Genomic DNA, 18,090 nt, shown 5'->3' on the forward strand with positions numbered 1-18,090 from the left:
GCTTTTGCGTAGTCAATGAAGCAGAAGTAGATGTTTTTCTGGAACTCTCTGGCTTTCTCCATAATCCAGCGCACGTTAGCAATTTGGTCTCTAGTTCCTCTGTCCCTTCGAAATCCAGCTTGTACTGTACTTCTGGGAGTTCTCAGTCCACATACTGCTGAAGCCTAACTTGTAGGATTTTGAGCATAACCTTGCTAGCGTGTGAAATGAGTGCAATTGTATGGTAGTTAGAGCATTCTTTGGCACTTCCCTTCTTTGGGATTGGTATGTAGACTGATCTTTTCCAATCCTCTGGCCACTGCTGAGTTTTCCATTGATGATGATAAAAAAAGCACACTGGTCCTTTGATATTGGGCTGTGCCATCAGGGTGTGTGACATGGCCTTTAGCCTGGTTTGTTCCTTTTTGCACACCACACATAGAATGATTAAAGTGGTAGGGAAAGGCCCCCCTCCAAATCTGTGTTGGCTGTCTCTAGCAAGCATGTCATTGCTAGCACCACTCTGACAGACACTGATGATTATTAAATCCTCTGCGAGCTAGCAAAAATTTAATGCAACTTGCTAGGCACGTTGGACACCTTACTACTCCATATACCATACAATGGCTGGAGTGCAATGTGTTCCAGCCAAAATAGTGCACATCTTTATGAAATTTGGTGCATCCTGCTAGTTCGGTACACAGCCTGTGTAGATTGAATAATATTTTTAATTCAAATAATGTATGATTTCCTTCCTTTCGAATCAAGGGGGTAATGTTGGCGTATATAAATTTTTTTGGGGGGGTAAAAGGTAAAAAAGTTCACTGACCCCTGCTCTAGAATCTTCTGAACATCCTGCGCAGGCGCAGAATTAACCCATTTGGGTGCATTCACAGAGACCACTATGAAGAAGCGGAATTTTATTACTGCAGGCCATGCAGCATTTAAAAGGGTGTGAAGAGGCTATGAACTGAAAAGCCAGTTTGGAAAAGAAAATTGGGGGGGGGGGGGTGTTTCGGCCCTAAGGCTGGAGCAGTTATCTGCAAAAAAATTAATAAGCAAAATAATAATTAAAGCTTCGTTATAAATGAAAGGAAATCAATAACTTTCAGTTTTAGAAAGGACTCACAGAAGCGACGATAGAGGCTGTCAACATGGCAGTTGAAAGAAACTGAAGGGAGAGCCTTGGCACCAAGGTACATATACCAAGGGGAGGGGTCTGCACTAATGTATGTTTTTGCTATTGCAGAAGCTCTAGAATATTCCGATGAGGCCCCGTGCATGCGTGGATTACCCACAGTGTGATTCACAGAGGCCATGAAGAAGAACTAGTTATGTCAATAAGGAAACTTCTTGGATCTGCGGAAAAGAAACTCTCTGACCCCAAGGCATAAAATGAAATCTGTTTATTAGAAGGAAGAATTTTAATCATAGAGGATTTTAATTTGACTTTGTCATCTGCTTCCTTTGTTTTTTCAGACACTGTAACTGCTGTTTAGATTGACTGAGAAGGCTGGATCTGGTTAGCTAGGGAGTTCTGATGGACTATCAAAACATTCTATCTCACCATCAGTGAGTTCAAATTCTTCCCTAACACTGTTCAGTGATATTTAAAGTTAGGGCTGAGACATAAAGGGCTAGAAACAATGCTTTTTAACATCTATAAAATGCCGCTGGGGCAAGTCATCCAGAGATGTGGAGTTCACTGTCATCAATATGGTATTGACATGCAGCTCTATCTCTCCTTTTGATTTTCAGCAGTAGAAGCTGTGCAAATTCTGGAACACTGTTTGGCCCAGTTATGGACTGCATGAGGGCTAACAGACTGAAATCCAATCCTGATGAGATGGAGACGATGTTATTAGATGAAGAACCTGCTCAGTTATGAGGTACTCTGTTTGGTTTGTACAGGGTCACACTTCTCCTTGACCCAGCTCTCTCTATGAAGCACCTCATCTTGGTGGTGGCTAGGTCTGCCCTTTTTCCATCCCCAGCAGACTGCACAGTCACAGTCCTACCTGGACAGGAAATCTCTAATAACATTTGTTCATGTGTTGTTAATCTCTAGGATCAACTACTGCAGTGCTTTCTATGAGGGGCTGCCTTTGAAGGTGATACAGCAGCTTCAACAGGTGCAAAATGCAGCACCCAGATTCATACTGAGAGTACAAAGATATGATCACATCTCCCTGATTCTGGCATATCTGCACTGGATCTCTGTATGCTTCTGTGTCAAATTCAAAGTGCTGGTATTAACCTATAAAGACCTTAATGGTTTGGGGCCTTCTTACCTGATGAAGCATCTCTCCTTAAGATTGTCCACCTGGGCCAGCCAAGTTTCGTGTTTGCACGTGGCCACCCCTACAGAGGCCCAGAAAACTGCCACCATTCTTGGTAGTGGCTGGAATCCACTAAATAAGTACTTTATAAAAACAACAACAACAACAAAACCTCCACACTCAGCAAAGAACACCCCAGTGTTCTTTTGAACCACTGGATGGTCCCCACATAGAAGAATGATCAGTGAATAAGACAGCTTTAGCAAGGGGTGGAAGCTGGGTGCCTCACTGTCCTGCCTTGCTATCTTAGGCTGCCAACTAGAATGGATGTTGACAGGAACTGTTTTACTTAACAGAGGAGATAATGCTGTATAGAATATGAAACATGGTACAGGGCTAGCAGCCTGACAGAACAGATAAAAGGAAACCATAATTTAAAGGGTTATCTAACCAGTAGTCAAAATATGTTGAAATAAGAAAATAAGAAAATCTCCAGGTAGTGATTGAAGATGTTTCTATTGTCACAGCTTACTAATAAGTAAACACTGATGGCTAAAATCTAAACACCTTTGACTTGAAAAGATGATGAAAAAAAAAGGTCAGGTTTAAGATGACATGATATTTGGACATGATGAGCAAGCATGTTGTTTTTTCAGTTATCCTGGAATAGACAGCACTACCTGATAAAGTCCAAACATTAACCAACTGTGTGTAATCTGAAAAATATGTACATGGAAATGAGTTCAATTCCCAGAAAAATCAGCAGTCGCTGAACATGCCCTAAAACAAGCTGGACATGAAATTCTATTTCAAAATACTGAAGTACTGGACAACACCAGCAATCGTTATGTTAGACTGCACAGGGAAGCCATTGAAATCCATAAACATCAGCAGAGCTTCAAAAAAGAAGAAAGTCTAAAACTTAACAAGGCCTAGCTCCCAGCACTGAAAAGTACAGTGTGCAAAAGGTCAACGAACTCTAGCCAGCCACGAGGACCTGGGATCATTGCACACAAAAAGACCAGCTAAAGACACCCATCAACCACAGTGACAGATAATCTCTCCCCCTTATCACAACAATACATCCACAACAAAAACACGCTGATCACCCTATCTCCTGAAGAGGACAAAAGCTGTTCCCACAGCTATAAATACTCAACTATCCAACAAACAGCAACAGAGCATGGACAGTTCCTACTCCAGTCCTCTGAAGAGACTGGCAAACATCAGGAAGAACAAACTTCAGAACACAGCCAAAGAGCCCCAAAAACCCACATCAACCATCAATTCCTTACAATGCACAGGTATTGGACTGTAGTCTTCAGTTGCAATACATAGCATGTCTTGATGGGGGAATTTAAAAACTTGATCTACCCTGTATAGATTTGTTAGAAGACTAGCTCTTTGCTTCACCTTTGTCTATAGATGAAATAAAGACAGTGATTATGACTATGAACACTAGTAAATCACCGGGACCAGGTTTTTTAATTGAATAGTATAAAACTTTTTCAGACCTTTAAATTTAAAAAGTGCATTAGGTTTAAAATGAGATGTATGAACAGGGGACCTTAACATTCTCGTTGTATGATACCTATATCACAGTGATTCCCAAGCTTAGCAAAGACCACACTCAGTGTCCAAAGTTTAGACCCATTCCAGTAATTAAAATTGATGCTAAAATAGTAGCTGTTGTACTGGCCAACGAACTTCAAAAGGTAATTGCAACCTTGATACATTCAGACCTTATTTTGCAGTATTAGTAATGCATTACCTGTGTGCCAATCCACTTTTTTGAAGATAATCCTGAATTCTATCTAATTCTTCAACAGGCAATTGAGCAGTACTGTTCTATAAAGAAACAAGAGAAGCAACAGTTTGCATTGGCAATAGTTTCAGGAATGAAACACAACCATGGAGAGGCGGGGGGGGGGGGAGAGAATGGTAATCAAAAGCCACATACAGACACTTAATTACAATAAGCACTATTGTTTGTTGTTTTAATTATTATGGGCTAGCTTGACAAGCTGAGACTTGAAGGTGATGAGGTTTGGAACTGAAATGCAAAAGTATAGTGTGGTAACAAAGAACCTAAATTGTAAGTAAAAACAATGTACAACATCTTAATTAAGTTCAAGTAATCCCCTTATTGACCAATCATGCATCCAAAAAGGACAGAAATTTTTGCTTAAAATGTATGTTTGTTTATTTATCACATTTATAGTCTGTCTTTCCACAAAAAGATAGTGCTCAAAGAACTTTACAAATTTAGTCAAATAATAAAAACAGCTAAAACAATATGCAGGTTAAAAAATCATAAAATCATGTAAACCACTACCCCTATAAAACCATCAAAATCATATAAATTCATTAAAGCTATTAAAATCAACAAAGGATGAAGTTAAAAATAACAGAGCAAGCAGACATATGCCTGTCAGAGTGGAAACAGATTACAACTTGGAAGGGAGTGCATTTCATAGTCTTGGAGTCATGCAGGAGAAGGCCCTCTCCTATTTACCTGTTAAGTGGGCTTCTGAAACTGTTAGTATTTCTAAGAGTGCCTCTGCTGAAGATTTTAACCTCTCTTATTATGCGCCTCTCTAGACGGCTTATAATAAGAGAGGTGGCCCTTTAGATAGCAGGCCCCAAGCCAAAAGAGCTTTAAATGTTAAAACTAACCCTTGAATTAGGCCTCATAAGCAAATGACTACCAGTGCAGATCTTTTAGTATCAGGTTATATATGTAATTAAAATCCTATCCACCAGTCAATAATCTAGCTGCTGCATGTTGCACCAACTGAGGATCTTGGACTCTCTTCAAGGACAGGGCCACATAGAGTGCATTACAGTAGTCAAGACATAAGACAACTAAGACACGGAAATATATGTTTATAAATTTTAATACATTTAAGGCTTTGTGGCTGAAAAATGCTCCATTAACAATACATGGAAATAAAGCCTTCATTTATGACATAAGTAGGTTGAATCAGACGTCCAACAGCTCCTTTGCATATAGTATTTCCTTCCATATATATTAGTAATAATCCTCCCATTATTCTTTCCTATATTCCATAATGTCCCCCCAAATTTTTACACATTTTGAAAACTTAATTCTGAACGCATGTAGCATGACCTTGGTATGTGTCTGTTATGTTGATACAAGCTTCATACAGAAATACATGCAGAGAACCACCACCACTAGTGTGCACGGTCCCTTCCCCAAGCAGATTTTAATCATATCATATTTCAAGGAAAAATGAAGTAGGGATGTGCACCAGCTCCAACTAGGGCAGAGTTGGGATATTTGTGCATATCTGCGTCAGCTACAGAGAGGTTGAAAAAGCCTGCAATCCCCTTCAGGACAGTTCCCCTGACTCTACAAATCACTACAGATTGCTCTAGCATTTAAGGCTCAGATATGCTTGTATTGGCAGGTGGGGTGGTGGCCTTTGGCACCAGCCGCTGTAGCAAAGTAGAAAAAGGCTGACAGCTGAAATATTAATGAAAGTAAAAACCAGATATTTCCAATGGAAACTCCAATTGCTCAGCACCTGGGGAGGGCTCATATCAATCTCACCAGACTCTAAATATCACACTCCATCTTTTTGAGCAGCCACTTCAGATCCAGGCACTGCAAAGGGATGGTGAAGGCTAGTCACCTTCTTATTATTTTTCCTTTTACATAACTACTCTGAATTTTTGTTACACTTATGACTATGTGTCAGTGAACAACTCTCTTCAGTTGGATTTGACTGGGTAAGTTCAAGTGCTTCCTCCACTGTTCTGTTATTTTTGTTTTAATTGCCGGCTAATGCAGAGTGGGAGCTGGGCAAGAAATAGTTTAGGAAGTTGGCAGTAGCTCTATCTATACACTGAATATTCTCCAAAATTGATGGTGCTACGAAATGCTCCCCATCACAGGTCATAGTCCTCTGTTCCACCCATTCAGAAACATCCAAATACCAGCTCAAGGCAGGTAAATCCCAACCTATCCACAAATATTTGGACACAAACTGGATTGGGTGGTATTTGCATATCTTCTATTATGAATGCCAGCAAAATTAAAATGGGGGAAAAACAAGGACAAAATATTGTGGCACTGTTTCAGAGTGAGATTTCATGCACCAAACTCCACCTCTTCAGGCACAAAATAAATATCTAAAGAAGTAGATTTTGATCCAGGAAAGCTCATATTGAAACAGATCTGTCAGTCTATAAATTGACTCCATATTTTGGACTTTGTTATCCTTTCCCCCCTTTTTATCTTTCATACTGCCAACATGTTGAGATAGATTAACATGGGTACTTGTTTGGAAGTCCCTACCATGGAGCATTCAGATGGAAATATGAAAAAAGCTCCTGGACATTCAGAATTAAATAGATGGGGAAGGTCTAGGTGGAAGCATAGAGTAGTTGTCATTTGTGTTTAGGTGGTAATGAAAGCCATAAGATTTCGTAAGTAGATTTTTTAAAAAAACCCGGTAGCAATAGCAAGGAACCACAATAGAGAAAATACAGAATCAGAGAGCATAAACAAAACAAGGCAGAAAAACAGGGTTATTATATTGAAATCTGCAGAAAAGTAAAGCATAAGAACTTAATGAGGATCGTCAGATTTGGCAATGAAGTGGGTTTTTTTTCTGTTTCATCTTTTTTATTTCTTTCCTACACAAAATAAGAATTGAATTAACCCTTTAATGGTAATTTGACATGTGAGATAAAAATTAAAATTGAGATTGTTAAAAATGAATGAATTTAGTGATATATATAGAGATTTTATAGAATTTGTTCTAGTGAAAGGGAAAGGTCAGGCAGCAACACAAGAAATATGATATTTTTGGAATGGATAAGGGGATTTGTAATGCAAAAGGAAAAGAAACATATATTAACAACAACAGCAACAACAAGTATCTCAAAAGGTCCCAGTGGTGGGGAGCACTAAATGTTAGCAATAACGATAGCTCTGTGTATAGAGAAGTACTGTATTACTTTGTATTAAGGATACGTATATTTTTTCTTTTTTTCTTTGAAACTATTAATTTTATCTTTTTTAACTGATATTGCTGTTTGATGTTTGTATTGTAAGTCTGTTTTTCAAAGTTAAAAATCATTTCTTCTACAATTTCTCAGAGGAAGAACAGGTAACTACAAATCTGCGAAGCGTTATCTGTGTATTAACGCAGTGGTCTCCAACCTTGGGCCTCCAGATGTTCTTTGACTACATCTCCCAGAAGCCTTCACAACCACCTCTGCTGACCAGGATTTCTGGGAGTTGAAGTCCAAGAACATCTGGAGGCCCAAGGTTAGGGACCACTGTATTAACGTATAGGGTCAATGCCTATGCAAAGCATTACTCAGGAACATTCTAGAGCTGGAAATTTTACATGGTAATCCTAACTGAATGTTCTCAGACAAGAAAGTTCCCACTGTCCCTCTCTGTTTCTTAAGAAAATCACAGCAGACTGAAAAAAAAAACTAGTAGCATCTGAACAGGAGCAGAAACAGGCTCCTCTAGAGATGGAAGCTGGTCATGCAAAGGCACAGATGACCACTTAGAGGACCAAAATTACAGGTAAACAACCCATTTCTCTTTGTGGTCTCTTGTGCAAGTTAAGCAAGTTAAAGCATTGTGGGGGAGGTGCCTAAGATATACCGTGTTTCCCCAAAAATAAGACAGGGTCTTACATTAATTTTTGCTCCAAAAATGCATTAGGGTTTATTTTCAGGGGATGTTTTATTTTTTCATGTATAACAATCTACATTTATTCAAATGCAGTCACATCATCTTCTTATGGTTGCTGCACAATGGTGGAAGGTGGGGTTTCACTTAACTGGGGCTTATTTTTGGAGTAGGGCTTATATTACGAGCATCCTTAAAAATCACACTAAGGCGTGTTTTTGTTGTGGATGTATTGTTGTGATAAGTGGGAGAGATTATCTGTCACTGTGGTTGATGGGTGTCTTTAGCTGGTCTTTTTTGTGCAATGATCCCTGGTCCTTGTGGCTGGGTAGAGTTCATTGACCTGCTGCATGCTGTATTTTCCAATGCTGAAAGCCAGGCCTTGTTGAGTTTTAGACTTTCTTCTTTTTTGTTGAAGCTCTGCTGATGTTTATGGATTTCAATGGCTTCCCTGTGCAGTCTAACATAACGATTGTTGCTGTTGTCCAGTACTTCAGTTTTTGAAATATAATTTCAGGTCCAGCTTGTTTTAGGGCATGTTCAGCTACTGCTGATTTTTCCGGTTGTTTTAGTCTGCAGTGTCTCTCATGTTCTTTGATTCTGGTGTGAATGTTGCGTTTTGTGGTTCCAATATATACCTGGCCACAACTGCAAGGTATCCGGTATACTCTTGCAGTGGTGAGGGGGTCCCTTTTGTTCTTTGCTGACCGTAACATTTGTTGTATTTTTGTGGTGGATCTGAATACTGTTTGTAGGTTGTGTTTTCTCATAAGTTTTCACATGCGGTCCATGACCCCTTTGATGTATGGCAGAAATACTTTATTTGTGGGTGGCTGTTTTTCCTCTTTAGTTTGGTGTTGCTTTCTTGGTTTGATGGCTCTTTTGATTTCATTCTTGGAATAGCCATTCGCCTGTAGGGCCCAATTCAGATGGTTGAGTTTGGTGCTGCGAAATTGAGCTTCACAGTTCCGATTTGCATGGTCTACCAGTATTTTGATTATGCCTTTTTTGTCATGAGTGGTTGTTGGAGTTTTTGTGTAGGTACCAGTCTGTGTGGGTGATCACCTGATCACCCTATCTCCTGAAAAGGACAAAAGCTGTTCCAACAGCTATAAATACTCAACTATCCAACAAACAGCAACAGAGCATGGACTGAGTTCCTACTCCAGTCCTCTGAAGATGCTGGCCACAGAGACTGGCGAAACGTCAGGAAGAACAACCTTCAGAACACGGCCAAAGAGCTCAAAAAACAGTTGGAACATCAAAAACATTTATAGCTTTTTGTCTAGAGTTGATCAGTTGCTTATCTTTAACATACAGCAAAAAACCTCTTTAGTATTTGTGAAGATTAACAAGTTTAAAATAAAAACAATCATAACATCACTGTTTCATTTTATTTTTAAGTAAAGTTGGTTCGGGCCCTGAATACAGTTCAGATTTTTCATGTGGCCACCCTACAGAAATTAATTGCCCACCCCTGAACTAAGGCATATGTCACTATAGCCCAACCAGGCATCTCAAGGAGACCAGGCTCAGAGATGAATTCAGGAACACATCTGAACTGTGCGCCTGAGCTTTCAGGGGGAATATTCTCAATCCAACACAGTACTGCTTCATCTCTCTTTTAGTTGACCAGGAGTGCCACATCCTTGTTCGGATTATATTTCAATCTGTTTGCCCTGAGCCAGTCCATTACACCAGGCATTGGTTTAGAACTGAAATAGTTCCTTGGATTTGGATGGAAAGGAACAATAAAGTTGGGTATCATCAGCATACTGATGGCACCAGTCTCCAGAACTATGGATAACGTCTTCCAGCAGTTTCATTAAATAGCACAGGGGACAAAACAGAACCATGAGGGATGCCACAAGCTAATGGCCAGAGCATCAAACAGAAGTCCCCCATTACCACCTTCTGAGTATTTCCTTCTAGGAAGGACTATATTGTAAATAGATCCTGTACGTCCCATCCTAGAGAGCCAGCCCAGAAAAATACCATGGTTGAGGGTATCAAAAGATACTGAGAGGTCCATCAGAACCAACAGGGACACCTCTTCCCCCATCCGGTTCTTAGCATACGTCATCCACTAGGGCAGTGGTGGTGAACCTTTTGGGGCTCATGTGCCCAAACTGGGGGGAAAAACAGTGGGTGGCGGACCCAGAACCGGAAGTGGCAGCGCAAGGGGGAATCCTGGCATGGAGGGGCCTCAAGGCCCCTCCGCTGCCATCATCAGTTGCTCCAGATCTGCCTGCCGAAGCACCAGTACTGGCTGCAGCCACCTCCTGAGGTTTGGCTGCGTGGGAGGAGTAGTGATCTGGCAACCTTTGGCTCGTGTGTCAGCAGAAAGGGCCACAAACCTGTCTCCATCCCACAACCAAACCTGAGACCAGACTGAAATGGACTGAGATAATCATTCCACTTCATCCATGTATCCACTGGACTGAGAAATCATCACACACTCCAGTTTGTTATCATTACTGTTTTGTTCTGAACTATATTCAAAATGTCCTTCAACAGCCCTACTCAGCTTTTATAAACTCAAGACTGTGGCTTCCTTAAGGGAGTCAATCCATCTTATATTTGGTCTTATTATCCTGCTGCCTTCAACCTTTCTCAGCATTATTGACTTTTCTACTAAATCTTGCCTTCTCATGGTGTGCTCAAAGTATGACAGCCAGAGTTTCATCATTCTTGGTTCCAGCGAAAGTTCATGTTTGATTTTATCTGGAACCCATTTGTTCATCCTTCTGGTGGACTGGCATATTTGGAAAGCTCTCCTCCAGCACCATAATTCAAATTCATCAGTTTATTTTCTGTCAATTTCCCTCATTGCCCCGTGTTCATACCCACACACTGGTTGTGAATACAATAGTGTGGATGATCTTGGTCCTGGTCTCTAGTAACACATCCTTAAACTTGATGAGCTTTTCTAATTCCTTTATTGCTGCCCTGAGTTTCAGCCTTCTTCTGATTTCTTGGCTGCAGTCTCTATTTGGATTAATGACTGAATCAAGGTATACAACATTGCTAACTATTTCAAGTTTTTCACTGTCAATAATTCAACTCAATAATTCTATGATACTCTGAAACCAATTTTCCACATGATGTATTCTACAGACGGACTGGGAAATTAAATACATCTGACATATTTGCCTTTAGGAAGGAATGCTAATGCTGTTCAGAACTGATAATAGAATCATGGATGTTAGGACTGGTTCAGCTGGTACTGAAGTACAGGATGATCAATGCAGCTCTCTTTAATAAGGAGTGACATCCATTGCTAAATTTCACCAGATGGTGCTTTGGCATCCTTTCAGTACCTGCTTAGCAAAGGTGCTAGCTACCTGAAAAAACTCAAAGACAGGATAGCTGCCTTGCATCCCCATACTGGAGGAAAGGTAGACCATAAATAAAATAAATAATTTTAAGAGCAATTGTGATGAGTTTGCCAAAGGAAATTGTGACTTTGCCAGATGGCTTTTCCCTGGATCCAAGAGATACATGGAATGTCTATCCATAGTGGGGCAACTTAACTTTCACACAGCATTTCCAAAAGGGGTCTCTTAAGACCATAGCTGAGTTAGGGGATTTACAGAATGCCTGATAATGTGCACAAGGGAAATCATCTCAAAGAAAACTCACAAAAGAAGCTACACAAATGGAAATAATATTAAGAGTATAACAGTAATAGCACAATTGGGGGAAAAAGGAGAGACAAAAAAATAAAGGCATGTTAACGAATAGTTCACTTGGCTCATGCAAGAGACGGCGAATGCTCCCAATCCTCTTGCTGCAATGAAAGAACCATGAAGAAAGATGGCAGTCATGCCCTTTAAGCATATGCAATTTGCTTGGGGTCAGGCTTCCCACCAAAATCATTTGCCTCTAGAATAATTTTTAGTAAAACCTGTTAGGCATAAAGACTTCAGAGAAGAACTATTCCATGAAACAAATCTGTTCTTCCAGTGACATGTGGCTCAAGATAAGTTTAAAGAATAATCAAAGTAATAATGCTATCTGGACTTTTTATTAAGATTAATGAGGGAGTGTTGGTACAATCTGAAACAGTGGGAAAGAGATGTGGGAATATATGCATATGAGGAAGGGGGCAGCAAATTGCTTATCCTTCGTAAGTAATATGACATGCAATTCTACATATTAGATGAATGGTAAATCTTCTGACCTTCGTTACTAAAGGATGCTTGCCCTCTGCAACTTTCACAGAGAACTCAGCAGACGACACTGTTGCTCGCTGTGAAAAATCTGCACAACACTTTGAAGGCAGAATCTCTCAGATCTGCTCTCACTTGGATGTTATAGCTGTTGCAGGTCCTGTGAATGAAACAGTGGCCCCCCGCTTCCCCAATGTTAATTGATGAATTTCAGATGCTGCAGCCTGATTATGTGGTCAGGATCCTTGGAGAAGTGAAGGCTACCACATGCCTTCTGGATCCTTATCCTTCCCGGCTCATAAAAGCTGCCAGAAAGGGAATGGTTGATTGGTTAGGATGAGTGGTGAATGCCTCCTTGCAACAGGGTAGGATCCCATCTTGCTTAAAGGAAGCAATAGTAAGACCATTGTTTTTTTTTAAAAAAGCCCTTCCTGGATCCCACAATAATGAATAATTACCAAACAGTATCTAATATCCCATTCTTGGGGAAGGTACTAGAGTGGGTTGTGGCCTCCCAAGCTCCAGAGGTTCCTAGATGAGACAGAGTATCTAGACCCATTTCAATCTGGCTTCAGGCCTGATTATGGGACAGAGATGACTTTGGTAGATTACCTACATTGGGAAATGGATAGGGGATCTATTCCCTGTAGGTTTTGCTAAACCTCTCAGTGGCTTTTGATACTATTTACCACAGTATCCTCCTGCCCCGTCTCTCTGGAATGGGACTTGGGGACACTGTTTTACGGTGGCTATAGTCCTTCCTGGAGAACTCAGAAAGTGGAGCTTTGGACTCCTGTTCAAAACCTTGGCCGTTGACCTGTGGGGTCCCTCGGGACTCTGTTTTGTCTCCTATGTCTCTTTGTCTCCTAACATGAAACCACTGGGAGAGATTATATGGAGTTTTGGGGTTCTGTGCCACCAATATGCAAACAACACCCAACTCTACCTCTCCTTGCCACCTAAATGCAAGGAAGCTACTTCGGCTCTAGATCAGTGTCTAGTATCAGCAATGAATTGGATGACGGTGAATAAAATGAAACTTAATCCAGACAAAACAGAGGTGCTCCTGGTCAGTCAAAAGGCAGATCAAGGAATAGGGATGGAGACTGTACTGGATGCGATCACATTCCCATTAAAAAAATATGTACGCAGCACAGCTTGCGGGTGATTCTGAATTCATCCTTGAACCTGGGTATCCAGGTCTCAGCGGTGGCCAGAGTGTATTTGCACAATTAAAACTAGTGAGCCAGCTACATCCGTTTCTTGAGAGATATGATCTGGCCACTGTAATATATGCCTTAGTTACTTCCCAGATGGATTACTGTAATGCGTTCCTGTGGGGCTGCCTTTGGAAACTGTCAGGAAACTTTAACCTATAAAGGTCTAAATGGCCTGGGTCGAAGCTGTCTCAAAGACCGTATCTCTCATTATGAGCCAGCTTGGGTATTAAGATAATCGGGAGAGAGGCTTCTCTTTTGCTGATCCCAGACTTTGGAAGTCCCTCCCACAGGAGGCCAGACTGGCTCCATCTTTGCTAGCCTTCCGCAAGTAGGCAAAGGCCTTTCTCTTCAGGCAAGCCTTTCCTCAGTAACCAGCTACCGGTGTGTGATTGTTATGCATTACTGCTTTGACTAGGCTGCTAGTACTACTTGCATTTTCCTCTCAGAGTGACATTTTAAAACATGTTTGTATAGATTGATCTTTGCATTAATAATGCTTTTCAACTGAGGTAAGCTGCCTCTTTATTCATTGTTCTTGTGTGATTTTTAGATAGATTGCTATGCATTACTGCTTTGACTGGATTATTTAGTACTACTTTTAATTGAAATAACATCAACTGTGGGTCCTGATGGCAATTTTTAAAGTATCTATTTTAATTGCCTTTTAATCATTTTATCTTTTATTGTATTTTAACTGTTGTAAGCTGCCCAGAGACCTTTGAATAGAGTGGGAGGCATGTAAGTTAAATAAATAAATAAATATATAAATAAATAGATAGATAAATAGATAAATAAATAAATAGGTTGTTTTTTAAATAGGTTGATTTTTAAAATGATCAACCTGGGATTACCTCAGGAGATCTGCATGTGGATAAAGGATTTTCTAACAGATAGGCCACAGTCAGTAAGGATGGGATCTCACCATTCTTCTACCCTGGTACTTGTTACATACAGCACTGATGTTACCTGTCTGTCATGGGTTTGGAGGGAAAGTTCCATCCTATGGGGAGTGGAAGGCGGGACATCAGGAGGAGGGGCTGTACTGTATAAATATGTGAAACCTGTGTGGTGAGGGAGAGATGCTGAGAGACACTGGGTTGTGACGAAGCAGCAGCTGGGAAGAAGAAGCTGTTGTGGGAGTCTGTGTGTCAGACAGGGTACTACTGTGTGTCAGAGTACCAACCTGATAGGTTCAGGTGTCTGTTGGTTAGCCAGAACTGATAGGTTCAGGGTCTGTGCTTCAAGTTAAGGGTGAACCAAACTGTATGCTTGTATGAGTGAGAATAAGCCACGTTACTTTATTTATTCACCTGATTGTTTTATTTTTCCCTGTGTGTATTTAAATAAACCTTATTCTTTTTATTGTTTAAAAATCCATCCCTGGTCTGTGTGACTTCTTGAAGGGAATGGTTGGTGGCAGCTTAGTGTAACTGTGTGGCAGATCCCAGTAGGTCTGGGTTTGTCACATTGATTGGTGTCCAGCGTGTGGGATACGACTGGTCCAGTTGTCCAGTGGTCCAGCAAAGCCTTGGCAAGTGTGCCCAGAGCAAGGGGGGTCTAGTCAGGGACAGTCTGAGGCGCGTAGGTAATCTTCTAGGTGTACCTCACGGGGAGGTGCGCTAGTAGAAGAACGTGCCAACTGGGGAGACTTAGATTAAGGTGCTCTGAGGCAGCCTAGTTTTGGCGGGAAAAAGCTGAGGCAAAACTGCGTAGCAACAGCGAGCTAGCTTGCCAGCTGAGAGGCCCAGCAGAGGGGGGTAGGCTCTGACTCGATACTGTTGCAAGTAGTGCTGAAGAACAGCAGCAATCTCTAGGGAAAGCTGGTTCTGAGGCAAGAGGAAAAAAGTGGTCGTTTTATTTTGAGGCTTGACTTTTAAAGCAGCCTGTTCTGAGGGGGGATTATGCCCTTGACTCGAAGCCAGATGGCCGAGATGAGTGAAGTGAAAGACCCCCAGATTGACCAAGGTTCTGAGGATGAATTTGGCTCAGTGCAGGGTGACAGCACAGGAGAGCAGAACCCAGAACTCAGAAAAATACTCCTAGCCCAACAGCATGAACTGAGGGTGAGGGAAATGGAGGAAAGGGAAAGAGAGAAACAGCGGCAATTTGAAATAGAGAGGATGGAAAAGGAAGAAAGATTAGAGAGACAGAGAATTGAATTGGAATTGCAGAGAGAGAAAATGGCGTTTGAATTAAAAAAATTGGAACTGATGAATCAGAACAATAATAATAATAGGGATTCTGAGGGAGGCCAACTGTCTAAAGCTGACCTGAAGAAATTCCCTGTGTACCACAAGGGAGATTGTCCTGAGGTGTTCTTTTCCTTAGTGGAAAGAGCGTTTGTGGACTTCTCAGTGAGGGAAACTGAGAAGATGACTATCATGCGGTCTTTAATCAGTGGTAGCCTGGCTGAGGTTTATGCCGAGATGCCTGAGGAACTGATGAAAGATTTTGCAGAGTTTAAAAAACTGGTGTTTGCCAGACATGGGATAAATGCAGAGCAGCTGAGACAAAGATTCAGGTCCCTCACAAAAAAACCAGAACAGACTTTTACCCAAGTGGGGGACCAATTGGTGAGGCTGCTTGAGAAATGGCTATCGCAGGAAGGGACAGAGACCTATGAGCAGCTTAAAGACTTGATAGCACTGGAACAGTTCTATTCAGTCCTGCATGGGGAATTGAAATTCCAGGTGAGGGAAAGGAAACCGAAATCTGTGGCAGAAGCCGCAGAGATCGCAGATTTTATTTCTCAAATAAGAAAGCCCTTGGGTGAGGGGAAATCTGTAGGTAAACCCAAAGAAACCTACAGCAAGTACTCTCAGGGACCAGGGAAAAGCCAGCAAGGGGGAGGGGCCCATGGTGAAGGGAAGCCCTCAGACATGAAACCAAGACCTCAGATTTTGGAGGGAAAATCAAAACAAGATGAGAGAGAATCAAAATACACCAGAAAATGTTATTTCTGTCAGGGAAAGGGTCATCTAATCTCAGAGTGTGAGAAATTAAAGCAGCTAAAAGGAATGGTGCCTCAGAATTCTAGTGGGACCAAGCCAAAAGCTGTGTTCTGTGTCCAGAAAGAGCAAGGCTCAGTGTCACAGAGGGAGCCTGTTGCCATGGCTACTCAGTCTGGAACAGCTACCTCTGCTGATCAGGCTGAGGAAAATGGTCCTCTTGTGGAGGTAAAGCGCTGCTTGCTGGTAAAAACAGATTCTCAGTTGTTTGAGACAGCAGGGGTGGACGTAGGAATACTTGACCGTCAGTATAGGGGGCTGCGGGACACTTGTTCCCAGGTAACCCTGTGCCATCCAGATATCATCCCTAGGGAGTTTATAATCCCAAATGAGAGCATGAAGGTGGCAGGGATTGAGGGGCAGGTAATCTCTCTGCCAGTAGCAGAGGTACCTGTCAACTTTCAAGGCTGGAGGGGAGCTTGGCGGCTAGCGATTTCATCGACTCTGCCAGCAGCCGTGCTCGTAGGAAATGACCTGGCTGAACATGTGAAACGGGTGCTAGTGATTACACGTTCACAAGCCACCACAGGGACAGTTCAGGGGGGTAATGATGAGCCAGAGACGGAAGCAGAGGGGAGTTCAGAAGCTGTGGTGGAAACCTTAACCACAGACAGCAGATTTGGACAGGAGCAAAAGGCAGACGCCACTCTCCAAAAGTGTTTTGAACAGGTGACTGACGCCCAGCTAACACCTGAAACCCCAGTGAGATTTCTGGAGAAAAAGGGGATTTTATATAGAGAAACCCTGAGGAATATCTCAAAAGGGGGAGATGGGATCAGAAGTCAGCTGGTGGTACCTGAAAAGTATCGCCCCATGATCTTACAAAGGGGGCACTCTGACATGTTTGCTGCACACTTAGGGGTGAACAAAACACAGCAGAGAATCACACAGAATTTCTACTGGCCTGACATAGGGAAGCAGATCAGGGAGTTCTGTAAGCAATGTGATGTGTGTCAAAGGCAGGGGAATAACCGCGACAGGACCAAAGCAAAGTTGTGCCCTTTGCCTGTGATTGACACTCCGTTCAAATGCATAGGGGTGGATATTGTGGGACCTTTGCCCAAGGCCACAAAGAGGGGGAACAGGTTCATTCTAACAATTGTGGACCATGCCACAAGGTATCCTGAAGCCATACCCTTGACTAACATTGAAACTAACACAGTGGCCGATGCTTTGGTGGGGTATATGTCCAGGATGGGATTTGCCTCAGAGATAATCACAGATTTGGGCGCATCGTTCACATCAAAGCTCATGAAACGCTTATGGCAAATCTGTGGAATTAAGCACAAGGAAACCACTGCTTATCATCCTGAAAGTAATGGGTTAACTGAGAAGTTCAATGGGACTCTAATGCGCATGATTAGGGCTTACTTGGCAGAGAATCCAAACAATTGGGACCAGAAGCTGCAATCCCTTTTGTTTGCTTATCGATCAGTGCCACAAGCCAGTACCGGGTTCAGTCCATTTGAACTTCTATTTGGGAGAAGGGTGAAAGGGCCCCTTGATTTGATCAAACAAAATTGGGAGCAGATCACCCAGGATGACCCACAAGACGTTGTGACTTACATAGACACCTTGATGAATGACCTAAGGAGAAATCTAGAGCTGGCAGCAGAAAACCTGCAAGCTCAGAAGGTCAGACAGAAAACATGGTATGACCACAAAGCTAGAGAGAGGCACTTTGACCCAGGGGAGGAAGTGCTTTGGCTTAGGCCCTGCAGAGAGAATAAACTGCAGCTCAAATGGGCAGGACCA

At 41.9% G+C, this 18,090-nt stretch overlaps 1 protein-coding gene across 3 annotated transcripts in view; it reads right to left on the reverse strand.

Moving 5' to 3' along the window:
• The window catches only part of HTT (huntingtin), a 318,202-nt gene that overhangs the window by 82,230 nt on the left and 217,882 nt on the right, over positions 1–18,090 (reverse strand). For all 3 annotated transcript variants that reach the window (XM_073000994.2, XM_073000995.2, XM_073000993.2), the window contains one exon: positions 4,030–4,106. In XM_073000994.2, coding sequence (XP_072857095.2) covers positions 4,030–4,106 — 77 coding nt within the window. The remainder of the gene's footprint in view (positions 1–4,029; positions 4,107–18,090) is intronic.

This window comes from Pogona vitticeps, chromosome 5 (genome assembly GCF_051106095.1).
Source record: "Pogona vitticeps strain Pit_001003342236 chromosome 5, PviZW2.1, whole genome shotgun sequence".
NCBI classification, from domain to species: Eukaryota; Metazoa; Chordata; class Lepidosauria; order Squamata; family Agamidae; genus Pogona; species Pogona vitticeps.